At 70.4% G+C, this 17952-nt stretch overlaps 2 protein-coding genes across 6 annotated transcripts in view; one reads left to right on the forward strand and one right to left on the reverse strand.

Moving 5' to 3' along the window:
* Positions 1-3099, forward strand: part of LOC103299770 (maestro heat-like repeat family member 5) — a 34871-nt gene extending 31772 nt beyond the window's left edge. For 2 of the 4 annotated variants that reach the window (XM_054708679.1, XM_028132830.2), the window contains 6 exons: positions 97-273; positions 715-870; positions 1152-1274; positions 1692-1794; positions 2024-2098; positions 2325-3097. In XM_054708679.1, coding sequence (XP_054564654.1) covers positions 97-273; positions 715-870; positions 1152-1274; positions 1692-1794; positions 2024-2098; positions 2325-2422 — 732 coding nt within the window. In that variant the 3' untranslated portion in view covers positions 2423-3097. Of the gene's footprint in view, positions 1-96; positions 274-714; positions 871-1151; positions 1275-1691; positions 1795-2023; positions 2099-2324 lie in introns of all 4 variants that reach the window. The other 2 variants (XM_054708678.1, XM_028132829.2) reach the window with 2 other exon arrangements.
* A 2154-nt stretch (positions 3100-5253) lies between these two features.
* Positions 5254-14094, reverse strand: PTP4A3 (protein tyrosine phosphatase 4A3). 2 transcript variants are annotated; one of them, XM_054708396.1, is made up of 7 exons: positions 13866-14094; positions 11159-11604; positions 10765-10932; positions 8556-8648; positions 7377-7507; positions 6842-6916; positions 5254-5990 (listed from the first exon to the last, which is right to left on the reverse strand). In XM_054708396.1, the coding sequence occupies exons 3-7, from the start codon at positions 10867-10869 to the stop codon at positions 5873-5875; spliced, it is 522 nt and encodes a 173-aa protein (XP_054564371.1). In that variant the 5' UTR covers positions 10870-10932; positions 11159-11604; positions 13866-14094; the 3' UTR covers positions 5254-5872. The 2 variants fall into 2 exon arrangements, with proteins under 2 accessions (XP_054564371.1, XP_008154844.1); XM_008156622.3 differs by having other exon boundaries at positions 10765-11604.
* Between the last annotated feature and the right edge of the window lie 3858 nt (positions 14095-17952).

Raw genomic sequence — 17952 nt, forward strand, 5'->3', positions numbered from 1 at the left:
ATCGCAAGGAGAACCCGAGTTTGTTCTGGGTCGGACGGGCCGGGCAGGGGTGGGGCACAGGCAGTCAGTGGCACCCCGCCTCCTCCCGCCCCGCAGGGAAGCCTGCTGCGCGGCCAGCTGCCGCTCTTCCTCAAGGGCTTCTTCCGGAGCAGCGAGCCGGTGGTGGTGCGCGTCATGGGCACCGTGGCCGACGCGCTGCACCGCCTGGGGGCGCACGGCGCCGGCGCCCACAGCCTCCCGCTCGCCCTCAACGCCCGCTCCTTCTTTGACGACGTGAGTGTGCGGGCGGGACACCCCCACGCACGCTCCTCCGGGGCCCCCTTCCTCCAGGGCGGGGAGACGGAGCTCCCCGGTGGCCGCCAGGGGGCGCCAGAGCCAGGGCCCGCCTCCACCCCGCCGCCCCCTCCCGAGGTCGCCCCGTCCGAGGACCGCGTCCCCTTCCCTGGGCTTAGCAGGTGCGCCCGCCCGTAGGCCGCGTGGCACGTGGGCGGTCAGGATGTGGCCGAGAGACAGCAATGACTTCGCGTGCCCGGAGCGCCCGGGCCCCGTCTGGGGGGAGGCTCTGCCCTGCCCTGGGAGCCCCAGCCAGCCGGGTGACGGGTCCTGCTGGGGAGCGGAGCCCCAAGCCACCATGGGGGCGGGGGGGAGCCCCAGGCCGGGTGCTGGCGGGGCCCCAGGCAGGTTTGGCCGTGACGCTGCGCCGCTGGCCGGCAGGAGCGGGACGCGGTCCGGGCGGCGGCCATCGCGCTGTTCGGGGACCTGGTGGCAGTGATGGCGGGCAGGGAGCCCAGCAGCCTGCGGACCCAGGTGCACCAGGGCCTCGTGCCGCTGCTCCTGCACCTGCGGGACCGCTGCCCCGCCGTCGCCACGGTCAGTGCCTGTGGGTGGGCCTTGGCCCTGCGGGGCTGGGGACCCAGCGGGGCGGGGTCTGCGGAGCGGTGGGTCCGCTGGGGCAGCAGGGTGGCTCCTGCCTTGGTTTCCCCAGGGGCCCGGCTGGGTGCGGCTGGGAGGAGGGGGCACCCCGGCGGGCCGTGGGAAGGAGCCGGGAGCCCAGGAGGGACAGCGCACCCTGCGGCCCCCTCAGACCCCGCCTCAGCCCGGCCCTCTGGCCAGACCCCGGGGCGGCTGAGCGCTCCCTGCCGTCCCTGCAGCGGGCCCGGTTCGCCTTCTACCGCTGCGCGGCGCTGCTGCGCTGGCGGCTGCCGCACACCCTCTTCTGCGCGCTGGCCTGGGAGCGCGGCCTCAGCGCGCGCCACTTCCTCTGGTCCCGCCTGGTGAGGGCGGGGCGGGGCTTGGGGCGGGGGCGGGGCCAGGGCGGGAATGAGAGGGCGGGGCTTGGGGTCTGGGGCGGGGGCGGGGCCAGGGCGGGAATGAGAGGGCGGGGCTTGAGGTCTGGGGCGGGGATTGGGAGCCAGGGCGGGAATGAGAGGGCGGGTCTTGGGGTCTGGGGCGGGGCTTGGGGGTCTGGGCCAGGGTTGAGGGGCCAGCGGTTGGGCCGGGGTGGAGATTGGGGGCCTGGGGCGGGGCCGGGGCGGGAATGAGGGGGACGGCGCGGGGCCGGGGGCAGAGCGGGGTTGAGGGGCCGGGGTGGGGATTGGGGGGTCTGGGGCGGGGCCGGGGGCGGGGCGAGGGTAGGGAGGCGGGGCAGAGAGCTGGTCCCCACGAGTGACAGGCTCGCTGTCCTGGGCCAGATGACCCAGAGCCAGGAGGAGCTGAGCATCCACCTGTCACAGGCCCTCAGCTACCTGCACAGCTGCAGCCACCGCATGCGGACCTGGGCAGCGCTCTTCCTAGGTGCCCGGCGCCCGCGCTTGGGGACCCGCAGGCCTGCCCCGCCTGAGCACCCTGGCCCTCCCCCCCAGCACTGGCCACACCACGGCCCCTGGACGCCAGGGCCCACTAGCAGGAAAAGGGGGTGGGGCCTTGGAAGGGCAGGAGTGGGTCTGAGCCCCCCACGGGAGACAGGGAGCCCCGCCCACCTGGGAGCCCTTCCCCGCCAGCATGCCCTCCTCTGTCCGCACAGGTTACACCACCTGCTACCACACCCGGGCCGTGTCCCAGCTGGTGAGCGACGCGGAACTGAAGCTGCTGCTGTGCAGTAAGCAGCCCCCTGCCGCCCCTGGGACGGGGCCTCGCCCACTCCATCCGAGGCTCCCGTGGGCGACTATGGGGCCAGAAGTGGGTGGGGTTGGGGACGGAAGCCCCGCAGGCCTGGAAGGCAGAGGAGGTGGGGCCTGGGCCCATCCTGCCCCCCACCCAGGGAGCAGGGCCCCTCCCCCTGCACAGGGCTGGGGTCACCTCTGACTGCGCCCTCCTCTCCCGAGCTTTCGAAAATCTCAAAAAGGAGCGGGAGCCCGGCATCCGAGGATTCGCCACCAGCCAGTGCCGCTTCCTCCGAGAGTTAGCAGCCAGACGGCAGTGACCGCCGCCACCCCCCTCCCCACCCCTCCCCATGCCACCACTGGTCAGCCCCGCCCCGCCAGCACAGAGTGGTAGCGTACATTTTTTCATTTGAAAGAAAGATCTAGATTCAACAAAGACGCGTCCCGCCTGTCAGCTCCCTGCCCACCCTCCCTGGCCCCCAGGGGACCCAAGCCAGCCCGGGAGACGCTGACAGGACCAGGGGACAGGGCCAGGGGACAGGCCAGGCCTGCGGTGTGGGCAGGGCAGGCCGGGTCCTCCATGGACAAGCTGAAGTCTGTGTGGGGCCCTGCAAAGGACAGCCCCTCCCCGCCAGCCCACACCACGGCCACCAGGGGCCCTGGGCTCCGGCCGCACAGTCCTCAGAGGGCCTCCAGCTTGGACCCCGTAGTCACCAAGGCGGGGATGGCGATGAGGAAGGGGTCCCTGGGCCGATGGCCCCCTCTACCCTCAACCCCATCCTGAGATGAGGGTGCCAGGCAGACTGGCCCCGGGGCGGCAGCCGAGCAGCCTGGGCCCAGAGGCGGACCTGCCCGGTGGGGCCCGGCTCCCCACTCAGAGGCTGAGTCCAGAGGGGGTCCCTTCCCGACAGGGCCCCGACTCCCTGGAGACCCACCTGACCTCGGGGCCTGGGCTTTCCCGCTCTGCCCCTCCTCACCTTCCACCGGGAGCACCTCCCACCCTCCTCAGCTCCTCCTATGGCGGGGCGCCCCCACCATGTCCTAGGCCAGTGGTCGGCAAACTGCGTCTCGCGAGCCACATGCGGCTCTTTGGCCCCTAGAGTGTGGCTCTTCCACAAAACACCACGGCCTGGGCGAGTCTATTTTGAAGAAGTGGCGTTAGAAGAAGTTTACGTTTAAAAAATTGGGCTCTCAAAAGAAATTTCAATCGTTGTGCTGTTGACATTTGGCTCTGTTGACTAATGAGTTTGCCGACCACTGCACTAGACAAACTCCTCGCCTGCCACCCCCACCCCCACCGACCTTCTCTCCCCGTCGCTGAGGCGGAGGGGAGGCACTCGGGGCAGGGGTGTGGCCACGCGGGGCTGGCCCAGGGCAGGCCCCCCGAGTCGGATGGCGGGTTAAATACGGTGGCTTCTTCCCAGGGCTAGTCTGTAACCATCCATCGGTGCTTCTTCATCCCTCCCCTCCTCCCCTCGCAGGAGCCCAGGCAGGAACGTTCCGGTGCCTGTGGCTCAGGTGGGGGGGGGGGGGGTCCCCGGGATGACGGCAGTAAGTTACGGACGCCTGGTCCCTGGGACGCACAACCAGAACTAATACCATGTTGTACGTCAACTGTCACTGAAAAATAAAAATGACCCTTAAACGGAAAAAGCACAGCCACCTTCCCGGAGCCACGCATCGACGGTGTCCTCAGACGCGTTTGGGGGCCGGAGGGAACCCTTCCGCCGTCTCACCGTCCGTCCGTCTCCGCGTGGAGCCCCGAGGAGGGCCGGGCGGCGGCTCTGACCTTTCACCGCCTGCCTTGCCCGCCGCCCTCTCCGGCCCTGGTGGGGCTGCGGGGGCACTCCTGCGGGACCGAGGGGCTGGGGAGGGGGGTCCAGCCTGGTGGGTGTGGTCTGGGTGGGGGTGCCATCTCCCTCTAGGGGTTCCCTGGTCTGGCCCTTCAGCCGCCCTCTGCTGGCCTCTGGGCGGGGCAGGCAGGCCTCCTCGCTGCCTCGTCACTGTCCCTCCAGGAAGCCGGGGCCCCTGGCGGGAGCTGGTGGGCCTGCCCCCGATGGGGTCCCTGGAGCCACTGGTGATTGGACAAGCCCCTCGGGGAAACTGAGGCTAGAGAGGCTGAGTCTGGCAGTGGGGAGGAGCCCTGTTCCCGCCTAGCAGGCTGGCGGGCTCTGCACAGCCGGGCACGGGGAGCTGGCCCAGGCCGCACACAGCAAGCCAGGGGTGGAGAGGCCAGGCCTGAGCCCTGTCGGCCACCCACCCAGGGCCCCCAGCAGGTGCAGCCCCAGGGCCCCCCCTTCGAGTACAAGCAGAATGGGCCCAGGTAGGGGGCCCCTGTCCCCGGGGGCCTGTGTCTCTCCCAGGGCCCACCTTCCTGGGCCCACCGCCTCCCAGGGGAAGAAGTGAGGACCTGGGAGCTGGGAATGGGTGCCGGGTGCAGAGCCGGTGCAGGTGCGGCGGAGGGAGGCCCAGGCCAGGCGGGCCCCGAGGGGAGGCCCGGGAGGTGCATGCAGGTGGGAGGCAGCCTGGACGCCGGGCCCCGGGCTCCTACACCAGCCAGCAGGTCCCAGCGACGGGGAGAGAAGGTCAGCAAAGACCTCTGGGGGTGTCTGAAGGTGAGTGGCAGTCCCCGGGGAGCAGGGTCCCTGGGGCAGACCACCCCCAGCCCGCCAGCCCAGCCCTCCCCCCCTCCCCCCGCTGTGTCCGTGACCTCCAGGCCCCTCGTCCCCAGCCAGGGAGGACTGGCCCCACGTCTGCAAGACCCACCCGCAGGAGTGCTGAGCAGGCACACTCAGACCCGCTCCCCCACGGTGCCCGGTCACCCCCTGCCCTGGGGCCCCTCCACCTGCCACCGGCCACCATCACCCGCACCCTCTGGTCCTCTAAGGCTAATGGTGGGCAGGGCCGGGCAGTCACTCACTGGACACCAGGCCCTGGCCCCGCCTTCTAAACTCCAGCCCCCAAAACATCGCCATGGCAACCATGAGCCTCTGGCCGAAAGCTAGGGAGCGCAGGGACCCATCATGGCCACCAGAGGGCGCCCCAGTGCAGCCTGGGCACTGGCCTCCCTGGGGCAGCCCACCACTGGCGGCCCTGCCCCCACTCTGCACACACACACACACACACACACACACACACACAGCACAGGGTCCTGTTTTATTGCCTTCAAGTGTCCAGAGCAGCTGACCGCCCTCAGACCCACGAATCCAGGGGCCGAGAACAGCTCAGGACAAGGGGCTGTGGAGGCGGGGTCAGCCCAGTGGTTAAAGGTACACCTGCCCCCACAGAAGGGGGAGGGGCGGGGCGGGGGCGCAGGGAGGGTGATGGCAGGAAGGCCAGGGACAGGGCCCTGGACCAGCCTCAGAGACAGACACGGGACACGGAGACAGAGACACGGCACAGAGGGACGCAGAGCAGGGAGACGGGAGACGGGGGGATGGATGGGAAAGTGGCGGCCGGGCAGGTGGACACGGGGAGACAGACAGAGACAGACAGCAGGCAGGCGCGGGCGGGCGGACCCGGCAGGCAGGCGCGCCCAGGTGGACATGGGGAGAAAGGCCGGATGGAGGCGCGGGGGCCCCCGGGGCGGCCCACACGAGGTCCAGGTGGCTGACCGTCTCAGCCCACCGTGAGGGCGATGCCCTCGGGGGTGGGGGACAGGTCACCACGTGGGGTCCCAGGACCAGGCTGGCCCCGCCGGGGGTGTGGAGACGGAGGCCCAGAAAGAGGGGGGCAGGGCGGGGGGCCCCCGGCCGGGCGCCGAGGCCTGGCTACATGACGCAGCATTTGGTCCTGGGCGCGTGCGGCTCCCGGAACCGCAGCCGCTGCTTGGGCCGGTACTTCTCCAGGTAGGTGAGCTGCTTGCTGTTGATGGCGCCACGCCGCTTCCTGGGGAGACGGCCGGGGTGGGGATCAGGTGGGACCCGCTCGGCCCCCTGCCCTGTCCCAGGCAGCGCCAGGCCCGGGAGTCCAGGGCCACCGCCCAGATCACCCTCTGTCACCTGCTGCCACCCCCACTGCCTTACCTCATCTGGCCACCGCCTCCTCCCGCCGGCCCCGGACCGCACTGCCTCCACGGCCCCCCCACTCCCACGGCCCCCATGTCTACCCAGGCAGCAGCCCACCTCCAGGCCACGGGCACCTAGGACCCAGGGGTGAAGTGTGGACAGAGCTCAAATCTGCTATCGGGCGGGAGGGAGGGACCCCAAGTGACAGGGTGTGGCAGGCGCCAAGGGCTGTGCCCCCCCGCGCCTCTGGAGGTCCCCCGTCCCCACCGCGCAGGACCCCACACATGGCCGTGGACTGGCTCTGGCCAATGACATGTGAGTGGAAGAGACACGCATGTGCCAGGCGAGGCTCCGCCATGCTTTTCCCTGTGACCCAGCGACTGGCAGCCAGAAGGTCCCATGAGCGGGGACACTGTGTGGTTCCCAGGGGCCGGGGCCGGGGCCTGCTCGTTACTGCAGCTCAGCCCAGCCTGTCCGGACTCACAGGGGCTGAGGGCCACAGCCCCAGAGTGGGGAGCAGCCAGGCCCTCCCCTCCCCCTCCCCTCACCAGACTCCTGCCCCAGGGGGAGGGGAGAGGGGGAGAAGGGAGGGGGAGGAGGAGGGAGAAGGGACGTGGCCCTGGGCCCTCCCTGCCAGGAGGGTGTACTGGAACCACAATATGAGGCTGGGGAGCCCCTTAAACCTGGACCCCTGAGCTGTCACCAACCACCCCACCCAGCAGCCGCACTCACTGCCGGATGAACTGGATGGCATCTTCGTACTTCATCCCGCTCTCGATGAGCGCCAGTGCCACGAGGACCGGGGCCCTGGGGGCAGACAGGCCGGTCACCCAGGCCTCTGCTCCCCGCCCCCACAGGCCACCTGCTGCCGACGCAGGCTCACCGCTGCCCTCCGCTGACGGCTGCCCGGGCTCGAAGCTCAGGGCGACCACCTGGGCCCAAACCCTATTTCCTCCCAGCCCTGCTGTGTGACCTCGGGAGGGCCAGGCAACCTCTCTGTGTGGGGCTGAGGACAAGAGCTTGACACTCAGCTCTCCACCTTGCTCGGCCCGTCTTCCCTCTGCAGAGATTCTCTGTGTCTGGGGAGGGGTGGGGCTGGCAGCTCAGGCCCAGGGACGAAGCTGCCGCCACAGCAGGAGGGAGTGGGGTCAGACTTGGGAACCCTCTGGAAAGGTCATCTGTGATGTGGGCTCAGCACCCACACCCGAGAGCGAGTCAGACCACGAGACCCCCACGTCCACGCGAGCCCCCTCCTGCCGCCGCTCACCGTCCCAGGCCGGCCACGCAGTGCACGGCCACGCAGCTGCCAGGGTCGTCGCAGAACTTGGCCTTCAGCAGGCTCAGCCAGTCCTCCACCACCTTGCCGGGCGGGGGTGCCCCGTCGTCAAAGGGCCAGTCCTGCATTGGGAGGAGCCTGAGGACCCTGCCCAGGGGGGCCCGGGCCCCGGCCAGCCTGTCCCCCGTCCCCAGACCTGGCAACGCCGGGTGAAAGCCGCCTGCCTGGCTGCCTGGGGTCTAACCCGAGTCATGGCGCCCTGTCCCAGGAGGCCCGGGCACGCCTTGCCTCCATCCTGCCAGGCGCCCACACTGTATGGGGGGGACCCGGGGCCGCACACTGGGAAGGGGCAGAGGCGGGACTCAGCCCGGCCTCTGGGACCCCGAAGCTCCAGATCCTTCTGCCCCCCAACACCGAGCAGAGGTTCCCAAGTGACCACCGCCCAAGACGGTTCTCGCATGGCCAGCACCACTGAGGGTCCCCTGGCGCGGAGGGGGCGGGGCCCGAGCAGAGCTGGGCGGGGCGGGGCCTGCTGGGCACCCTTGGTGCCTCCAGCCACGTCAGGGCAGCCCTGGCACAGCCACCATCCTCTGCAGGGACGCGGGTCCCCAGGGCCAGGGACCAAGGAAACAGGCCAAGGCTCCCTCCCCACGGCCTCCCCAGGGGGCTCCCCAGGGCCCCGCCAGGTGCGCCCGCCCCGCCTCCCTGCTGCTCCCGCTGCCCAGCGACAGGCCCGCACGCAGGTGGTGAGCGCAGAGGAGGCCGGGGCGGGGGCGGAGGAAGAGGGTGCAGAGAGGAGGTGACTCATTTGAGGTCACACAGCCCGAGGCCTGGGCCTCCCCGAGATGTGCCCTAACACACGCGTGGCCCGGGCACAACCACACGGGGTGGCAGGTGGCACGCAGGGAGACCCGGGTGCCCGCCTCACAGCACTGTCCTGCCAGACCGAGAGCCCCGCCCCTGGACAGGGAGCCCCGCCCCCAGACCGAGAGCCCCGCCCCCTGGACAGGGAGCCCCGCCCCCAGACCGAGAGCTCCGCCCCCTGGACAGGGAGCCCCGCCCCCTGGATCGAGAGCCCCGCCCCTGGACAGGGAGCCCCGCCCCCAGACCGAGAGCCCCGCCCCTGGACAGGGAGCCCCGCCCACCGCCCGCAGCACCACGCGAGCTCACCACCACGGTGATGCCGTCCTTCTCCAGCAGGGCCTTGTCGTAGGTCACCTCGCACACGCGCACCACGGTGGTGGCCCCGTACTTCTTCAGGTCCTGGGGGCGGGGAGGGGAGGAGGCAGGGCTGGGCGGGGCTGCAGGGCTCAGGGGTGGAACCCCCCACCACCATCAGAGGCCAGAGCCCCGGGGGAGGGCCGTGCCTGCCCCCCCAGTTCCTCCTCACCACGCTCAGCGAGACAGAAAGGCCCACGTGCCACGCGCACCCCAGGGGTGGCCTTTTGGGCTTCGTGACTTGCTGGGGGCAAGTTTCTCCTGATGCCCCGGGCCACTGCACCTGGCCGCCAGCAGGAGGCGTCCCGCCCAGGCTCACCGTGCGCAGCCTCCCGCCTGTCGCTTCCTCCTATCGGGCGCAGGGCCCAGGAAGACCAGGGACGGGACACCCCCAGCCACGCGTGGGCCCCGCATGACCCCTCGCTGGGCAGCCCTCCCGGCCAGGGGCATGAATGGGCCCGTCGAGGGGCACACCCAGACCCCACACTGGGGCCGTGAGTCTGGGAGGGGCAGACCTCCAGGAGCAGGGCACCCGAGGCGGGCACAGCGGGCACAGCGGGTGCGGGCTGAGAGGGCGGCCGAAGGAGCTGGGCCTGCACCCCAGCGGGGAAGCCCGGGAAAGGTCAAGGCAGGTCACACCCAGCCGGCGGATATTTATACCGGGGTGGGGGGTATCCCCTCCACCGGCCGCAGGGGGCAGCTCTGCCCCACCTGCTCCCAGCAGCTATTTTGGGGACGGTGAGGCATCAGCTGCTGGACCGGCTCATCATGCGACAGGGACACTGGGCACAGCGAGGACAGGACCCCGCACGGCTGGGCATTCAGAAGCTCGGAGGCCATGGGGCGCCTGGGTCCCTGTGCCTGCAGCAGGGGGTGCTGCCACCAACCCAGGCCAAAGCCTGGACCCCTAGTCTCACACTGACCCTTGACCCTCATTACAGACTGACCCTTGACTCTGGCCTCACACTGAGCCCTGAGCCCAGATCCCGGTCACACTCTGAACCCTGACCCTGGTCACAGGCCTGGCCCTCACACTGGTCACACTCTGAGCCCTGATCCTGGTCACACTCTGAGCCCTGACGCGGAGCCCTGACCCTGGTCACACACTGAGTGCTGACTCTGGTCACACTCTGAGTGCTGACTCTGGTCACACTCTGAGCCCTGACCCTGGTCACACACTGAGTGCTGACTCTGGTCACACTCTGAGTGCTGACTCTGGTCACACTCTGAACCCTGACCCTGGTCACAAGCCTGGCCCTCACCCTGGTCACACTCTGAGCCCTGATGCGGAGCCCTGACCCTGGTCACACTCTGAGTGCTGACTCTGGTCACACTCTGAACCCTGACCCTGGTCACATGTGGAGTGTGACCCCGACCACAGGCTGAGGGCTGTGCCCAGTCTCCTCCCGGGTCCTATTATCACAAGGGCCTCCGCTGTGAGGGGACAGCCCTCTGAGGGGCCCCCGGCCCATGTCCAGGGCGCCCACTGCCTCCCCACTCGATGCTCACGCTCCCTGCAGGCCCAGGTCCCTGTGCAAGGAGGACCAGCGCCCGCTGCAGAGGGAAGAGGCCGCGCAGCCCGGGCCCTGCACGCAGCAGGGAGCTCGGCCCCACACCAGGCTTCTCGCAGGGAGGCCGTGAGGGACGGAGGCTCTGCAGCCACACGTGGCCACGTCTGCTGGGGTTCCAACACCCGCCGCCTGCCCAGCCTCCCCACACAGACAGCAGAGCCGGAAGGCCCAGCCCAGCCGCCTCACCCGAGGCCTCCCCAGAGCCTGGGCTTCCTGCGGCCTGCGCGGGCCGTGGCGCTGGCCTCCACGTCGCTCCCCCACCTGTCTGACTCGAGGCTGTGTCAGCGCCGCTGCTCACCTGGGGCCTCCCCCCTCCTTCCAGCTCAGCCTCTACAGAGGCCAAAGGCCAGCAAAGGGCACAGGGCTGCTCCCTCGGTCCAGGCAGCTGGAGTCCACCTGCCCACACGCCGGCCCCAGGAGCCAGCGGATCCGCCGGCAGCCCACCCCGAGCTTCCGGGGAGTCCCCGCTTGGGGCTCCTGTAACCAGGGTGACAGCTTTGCCCCCACTGGGCTGACAGCGACAGATCGCTCCCGGGAGGCTGAGGGCAGCGTGGCCAGGCTCGCCGGCGCCTTGCCCGCCGGCCACTCACCTCGATGAAGGTGCTGAGGGTGGCGTTGGTGGGGTTGTGCGTGATGAGGAACCGCATGTTCTTGTAGCTCACCTCCACGGGGGCCGGCCGGTTCATGCGGGCCATGACGGTGTGGGACACGGACGGGAGGGGCCCCAGCCCCCCAACACCCGAGAACGGATCCCTGTGCTTGTCCAAGAGAGAGGAAATGCTTTAAAAAACCTGCCCCCCGCACCCCGCACAAATATTGTGCAAATACTCGGGAGGGGGCAGGACGCTGGATACTTAGAATACAAAACGCAACTCTTTAAAAAAGAAAAAGAAGACCCGGCCCCCACCCGAAGGAAGGCGGCCGTCCCGGCTCCTGCCTCTCAGAGACGGGTCATTGCAAAAGGGCAGAGAGAAAAACATCCACCGAAACTCAGCCAAGAAAACGGTAAAAAGCCCGAGTCAGTCTGGCTGCGGTGTCCGTGTCCAGCGCGGTGCCCGTGGCTGGGGACGTGGTCCCGGCATCGGTGGACAGGTGGCCAATGTCCTTCCCTCAAAGGCGGGCCGAGCCCAAGGACCAGAGGAAGCCAAACGTGAACGGAACCAACAGGGCCTGCTTGGGGCGGGGGGCGGCGGCTCCGATGCTCAGCCCTCTGTCACGTTACCCCATGGGGGCACGGCGAGTCCTGGCAGGGCGCGGGCGGCTCAGGGGGCCCTGGGCCAGGCGGAGGCCATCGGCGGGCGAGGGCAATGGTGGGGGCCAGAGGCGCGGGGCCCCCTCAGCAGCGGGCGCCGCGGTGCTGGGCACGGCAGTGCTCAGAGCTGCCCCTCCCGGTCCTCGCCATGGATCCCAGGCCGGTCAGCAGGCGACATCTGGGGACAGAGGGAAGGAGGAAATGAGAACAGAGGTCACGGGGCCCCCTGCCTCCTGAGGGGGTGTCAGCCCGCTCCACCCTCCCCCCCCCGCATCCCGGCGAGGCTTCTCCAGGCCTGTTTCCCCAGGTGAGAGCACAGGAAGGACAGCCCCTGTCAGGAAGCCCCCTGGACGGAGGAGGGAGGGAGGGGGGGAAGGAGGGAGGGGGGAAGGGAGGGAGGGTTCAGGGTCCCTCCCACACCCCAGGACAGGCCCTGCCCGCTGTGGCACTCCTGAGCCAGAGGATTCTGGGTGGCCGGTCCTCAGGGAAAGGTGCTCAGGCTGAGGAGCACTGGGGCCCCTTGAGGGAGGGGAAGGAGGCCCCGCTCGGCACCAACCACGTAAACGTCTCCGCCCCAGCTGCTGTGCCCACAGGGCTGGCCGGGCACAGGGTAAACAAGCGGGCTCTGCCCTCTGGGAGCTCAGAGAGCCGGGGCCGCCCTCGGGCACATGCCCAGGTGGTGACAGCGCAGGCGGCCAGGAGCCGGAGGAACGCTGACGGACGGCAGGCACCATCGGGCCCTGCACCCCGGTCTTTCCCAGGCCCGGGCCCCACCCACAGCAGCAGCCCCACTCACACCCCACATGCGAGCCAAGGGCCTTGGGCATGTCCCTGCCTCGGTTTCCCCACCTGCACAATGAGAGGCCAAACAGGATGGCCCTAAGGTCCCTCCAGCTGTGACCCGGGGGCCATGCCCGCACTCCTAGCCGCTCGCCCAGCTCATTGGTCTCCGTGCCCCAACTCACCACCTCTTACCTCTGCCCTCGCCCCTGCACCCCCTTCTCCGGCTGCCCGCTCGGCAGGCAGGGCCCCTGGAGCCTCGGCCGGGTGCAGGGAGGGCCCACAGCCTGAGACCCGGGATGTTCTGGGCCCGCTCTGCTGGGCTCCTGGGCTCAGGCCGGATGCCACACCTCACCGCACGCTGCCCCCCCGTGGGGACCCCAGGAGGGCTAAGCAGGGGTGCGGTGCCCCAGGAGGGGGAGAGAGGCAGAGAGAGGAATCCTGGCTCGGCCGTCCCGCCTGCATCCCAGAGCCGGGAAGAGACAGCTGTGGATGCCCGAACACCAGCGAACAAACACCTGTGCCTCCTGGGGCAGCGGAGGTCCCGTGTGCCTGCGTGTGTCTGTGTGCATGTGCATGTGTGTGCGCGAGTGCATGTGTGTTTACCAGAATGGAGACGGGCCCAGGGAAGCCACAGGCCTCCAGGCCTTTCTCTGAGGGGCCGACCGCCACCTCCTGCCCACCGCGGCCGGGCACCGGGAGGGCCTGTGGGTGACGGCGGCTGGCCCGGCTCTGCTGCCCAGGACCCCGGGCAAGTCCTCAGGGCCAAGGGCCGCTGGGCGTGGAGGGGCCTAGAGCCGCCCACATTTCTGCCCACTTGAGCCTCAAGTTGCCACTTGTCAGTGGGGTCAGAGGTTAGACTGGCCAGGGCCACGGGGTCTGGGCAGAGGTTGGACCAAGGCCACCACCCAGCTTGGGTTCTCGCCACACCCCCCATTTGTCTCTGCAGGGTCTGGGGCTCCCAGCCCCACGTGGGAGCCAACAGAGATGCCCCAGGGCTCAAAAGGCCTGTGGCCACCCCCAGGGGGGGCCTCCCTCCAACCACACCTCCCCCTGAGGTCACAGCAGGACCCCCCCGGGCAGACCAAGTCCACCAGCCACCGCCCCCAGGCCCTCCTGAGATGCCCCCCCCCCCCCCCATCTAGAAGGACGGTCTCTGGAGACCTGTTGGGGAGGCCCATCGGCGTCCCGCCTGCAGAGCGGACAGGCCGGGGAGGGACAGAGGACCAGAAGTTCCCAGCCGTTTTCTCAAGCTCAAGTCTAGGCGACAAGCGCAACTCTCAGCCCAGTTCACGGAGGGGGGGCCCGAGGGCCGGGGCTCCGTCCTCCCTGGTCTCAGCCGAGGAGGAGTGAGCACCCCGGAGCAGCAGAGAGGCCAGCCCCTCCGGACCCAGAGCCCTAGGATACCGGGGAGGCTGAGGACCAGGGCACAGGGCGTCCCGGGGAGGAAAGGCGAGAACAGGAGAGGGCCGTGGGCAGGGCTGGGCCGTGGGCAGGGCTGGGCCCGGGGGGCTCGCGTGGGGGCTGCCCGGCCCCGCGGTGCGCGCTCCCTGGGCGGGGCGCGTGGAGGCTGGTTCCGAGGGGTGCGGCCACCTCCCCGGGGCGGGGCTGGGGTCCTCCCGGCACGCCCCCCGCCAGGCCCCGCGCGGCCCCGCTCACCCGAGCGCGCAGGCGTCCCGCCGCCGCCTCCATCCGCACGGGCCGGACCGGACCAGGGGGCCAGGCCGGGCGCCGACACAGAGAACGCCGGGCGCGGGCTCCCCGGAGACTCCCCCGGCCCGCGCGGCCCGGCTATTTATAGCGCCCGGGCGTCACGTGGGCGGGGCGGCCGTGACCGGCGGGCGACCTGGCGTGTTGTGGCTCCCGCACCTGCCGCCTAAATATAACCGCGCGCCGCGCCGGCAAACAAAGGGGCGGCGGAGGCCGAGCGGAGGAAGCGCGCGGAGGAAGGGGAAGCGCAAGGGCAGAGGGAGGGCCGCCGGCCGCGGGGCGGGGCCCCCGCCGCTCCTCTCCTCCGCCCGCGCCCTGCGACCCCGGGGCTCCCCGCGCAGAGCCAGAGCGGAGTCCCACCCCGGGGCCCGAGGGAATGGGGGGGCGGTAAGCGTGGCGGGGCGCAGGCTCCTGGGGGCCCTCGGCACAGGCCAGCGTTTTCCTGTTTGTTGTTGTTTTAAATATGTTTTGATTGATGGCAGAGAGGAAGGGAGAGAGAGAAACACCCATGATGAGAGCACCATGGCCCGGCTGCCTCCCGCAGACCCCGCCCCGGGGCTGGAGCCCGCCCCCCGGGCCTGTGCCCGGACGGGGAATCCAGCCGTGGCCTCCTGGCCCCTAGGTCGATGCCCAACCCCGGAGCCACGCCCGCCGGGCTGCACAGGCCAACGTGGAACATGCAAAGGAGGCCGCCCCTGGCCCCAGGGGGTCACCAGGCTGACCCCCCAGGACGAGGCACCGCCTGCCTGGCCCTGAGGTCCACCTGCTCAGGCTCCTGCTCAGGCTGAGGACCCCGCCGCCCTGCGCACCTACTGTGTGCTCCACACGGCTGTCCCTCTGAGCCTCTGCGTGGAGTGGTGGGGACTGGCTCTCCTCCCTGCCCCCAGCGGAGGAAGGGAGGTGCGGGGAGCCACGCACAGGGCCCCCCCAGGAAGGCGCGAGCTGGGTGCGGTCAGCACATCAGCTCCTTCTCCAGGGCTCAGTGGAGACGCCCCTCCCCCGGAGGCCCTCCAGGATTTTCCCAGGCGAAACCGTCCCCGGGGTCCTGGCGTGGCTCCCACACGCAAGTGCTCCTGGGACCAGGAGCCCCAAGAGCGGACTGAGGTGATGGTCCGCGCCCTACCTGCCCTGCCAGCCCAGAGGCCCTCAGAAAGGGAGGGGGTCCCAGGAGGCCGGGCCTCGCTGGGAAGCCTGCTCCGAGCCCAGCGCCCAGACAGCCCGCCTGGCCCCTCAATCAGCAGTCAACTCCCAGGGGCCCCTGGCCCGCACCCTCAGTGCTCCTCGCCCGGCCTCCAGCGGCCACCCCCTGAGACAGCGCTGGACACCCGGCGTCCCACCAGGCTCCCACGGCGCTGCTCACTGAGGGTCCCCAGACGCGGTGCCAGTCGCCCCACGCCATGACCGGGGCTGTGGCCACATTGTGGCTAGAACAGCAGCTCAGGGAGCGGAGGCACTTGCCCGGTCGCACGGCCGGAAGCAGGACCGCAGCGGGGCTGGGGTTGGCTCATCCGGGCCGGCCGTGGCCTCTGGGCGGCAGGGCCTCCGGGCAAACGGCTCCCCCCACCCAGCCTCTTCCTCCCTCGTCCGGGTGACCGACCCCTCGAGCTCAGGGATCCTGCACCCAGGACTCGGAACCCACCCTGCTGCGCGGGCTGCAAACCTGGGCCCCCACAGCCCTATCCCCCCTCGCAGGGGCACCCACCCTGGCCAGCCTGGGGGGCACCTGCTCTCCTGGCAGGGCCCCAAGCCCTTCAGAGAAATCTATTTTTATCGGGCAGGAGCCGTTCCTGGCACCCTCCCAGAGCCAGCCCAGTCCGCACGCTGCTAGGGGGCCTGAAGGGGAGACCTGGGCCGCCCGAGCCCTCACCCCCCCCCACCCCCCGCCCCCCAGGAAACCTTCCCAGAGCCCTCCCACTGCGGCACCCAGGGCCCATCCCACCTCCCTGACCACTGGCTGCTGCCTCCTTCCCTCCCACGCCCGTCCGTCCCCTCTCCTCCCGCCACTGCCCTTCAGAGTGCAGAGTCCCTGCCCCAGGGAAGGCCGGACCTAGAGGCTGTCAGCTTAACCCCCCCCCGCCCCCACCGCGCAGAGCTGGCACCGGGAGGGCCCCCCACTTGTTGTGGACAAATGACCCAGCGTCCCGGGCAGAGGTCCAGGTCTGGGAGATGTCCAAGCCCATCACGGGATCTCAGCCCCAAGGTCCAGAGGAACCTCAAAGGTCACCTACGCCGTCTAATCCCCCGCGCGCACCCCCCAGCTCACTGGCTACTCCTTGGCAGCGCCTTCCGCCTTCGGGCAGCTCCCCAAGTTATCAGCCCCTCCCTCCAGTGCCTCCCCAGAGCTCCCTGCCCGGAGAGGGACCCGCAGGAGGGGGCTTCCCAGCAGAATCAGCTCAGCAGGCAGGCGCTGCAGAGGCCGAGTCGGAGGATCAGGCAATCAGGAGAGGCTTCCTGGAGGAGGTGGCCAGGGGAGAGACAGGCTGCTCCTGAGGCCCAGAACGGCACCATCGGGGCTTGCCCGCCTGCTCTGACCCGGGGCCAGCGCTGGGGCCCGTGGCCTCCTCTACGCACGGAGACACTGACAGTGAGGACGGCCACCTCCCGAGGTGGAGGCAGCTCCCCGCCGGTCCCGGCACCGCGCTGCGGCCTGGAGGCCGAGCGGTAAGAAGCCGGCTTCCGTTTCCACGGGGCCTGGCACCCGTTCTACCCGCCGGGATCTCCAGGTGGAGAAGACGCTCCCGGAGTTTGCAGCCGACCCACAGCCCCTCAGGGCTTCCGTGGTGCCCGAGGGCCGTGGTGTTGACCGGCCCGCCACACGCCTGCACGCCGCAGCCACCCTCACGTGCGTCAGCCACCAGCACTGCTGGGCAGGAGGGAGGGGGTCCAGGCTCCCCCCACCCACGGCCAGAACCCCGGCAGGAGCAGGCGCTGGCCTCTGGCTTGGATACTGGGGGACCCTCGGGGGGAGTGAGCCCGCTGACAGCTAGTGCCCATCTGAGCTGCGGCTCACAGCCCCCTGAGCGCGGGACCTGCTTTTTGGTGGAGCCTGAAGGTTGTTGGGTCAAACGGATTAGAAGCTCCTTCATTTATGGGCGGGGGGAGGGGGGGGGGGGGGGGGCGGTGTCTGTGTCCCTGAGGCTCCGTGATTGGTTCTGTATGGGGGGGGGAGGTAACATGGCCCCACAGGGTGCTGAATGGGTCAAAGGTTTATGCTGGGGCAGGAGAGGGTGTGGCCGACTCCACCCGGACTAGTGGCCATGCCAGCGTGGACCACCGCCCCCCGGCACCGCCGAGGACGCAGGATAACGGGGTGACCTGGGCCAGCCCCGCGCAGGCCGCTGTCCTGGAGCCTCGTTCACAAGCCCTGATTCCACTCCCGACGTGGCGATCCGTGACCCGCCGTCCCTTCACCGCGACCGCCCGCATTCAGCAAGGAGGACACGGGCCCCAGGGCCACACTACCAGGCCGGTCCCCACTGCCCTGTGACCCCCCTCCTGTCCCACGAGGCCGGGACCACCGCGGGGAGGCTGGGGCACGTGGCAGTGTCGGGCCTGGAACCAGAGGGTACCCGCCACGTGGCCAGCCTGAGGTCTGCGAGGAGGCGGCTCCCTCCCCAGGTGACCCTTCACCCCGTCTGCCTGAGGGACCCACCCAGGCTCCCAGCCCCCTGCACCACAGCAGGAAGGCCTGGGTCCCGGCCCTGCTGCTCGCGAGGTCCGCCCCGGGGTGGCGACAGCCGGGCCTCCGGCCACCCCCCTTCCACACCCAGGGCCCCCCGAGCCTGCCGGAAGCCCTCGGCCACTCACCCGAGTCCCAGGTCCTGGAGTCCCTCCGTGGCCGCGCCCCCAGCCTGGCTTTATCCCTGCCCAACTGCCCGCCCTCCCGCGTCAAGGCCCAGACCCCCGCCCGCCCCGAATCTGCAGGGAGGCTGGGGCGCTGGCAGGGGCAGCCCGGGGAGGTTCCCGTGGCCCAGCCTGTGGCTCCCGCCCCCGAGGGCGGCCATCAGCTGGACACGGGGGCTGGGACACAGGTCTG

The sequence above is a fragment of the Eptesicus fuscus genome, chromosome 19, assembly GCF_027574615.1.
Source record: "Eptesicus fuscus isolate TK198812 chromosome 19, DD_ASM_mEF_20220401, whole genome shotgun sequence".
Classification (NCBI taxonomy): Eukaryota; Metazoa; Chordata; class Mammalia; order Chiroptera; family Vespertilionidae; genus Eptesicus; species Eptesicus fuscus.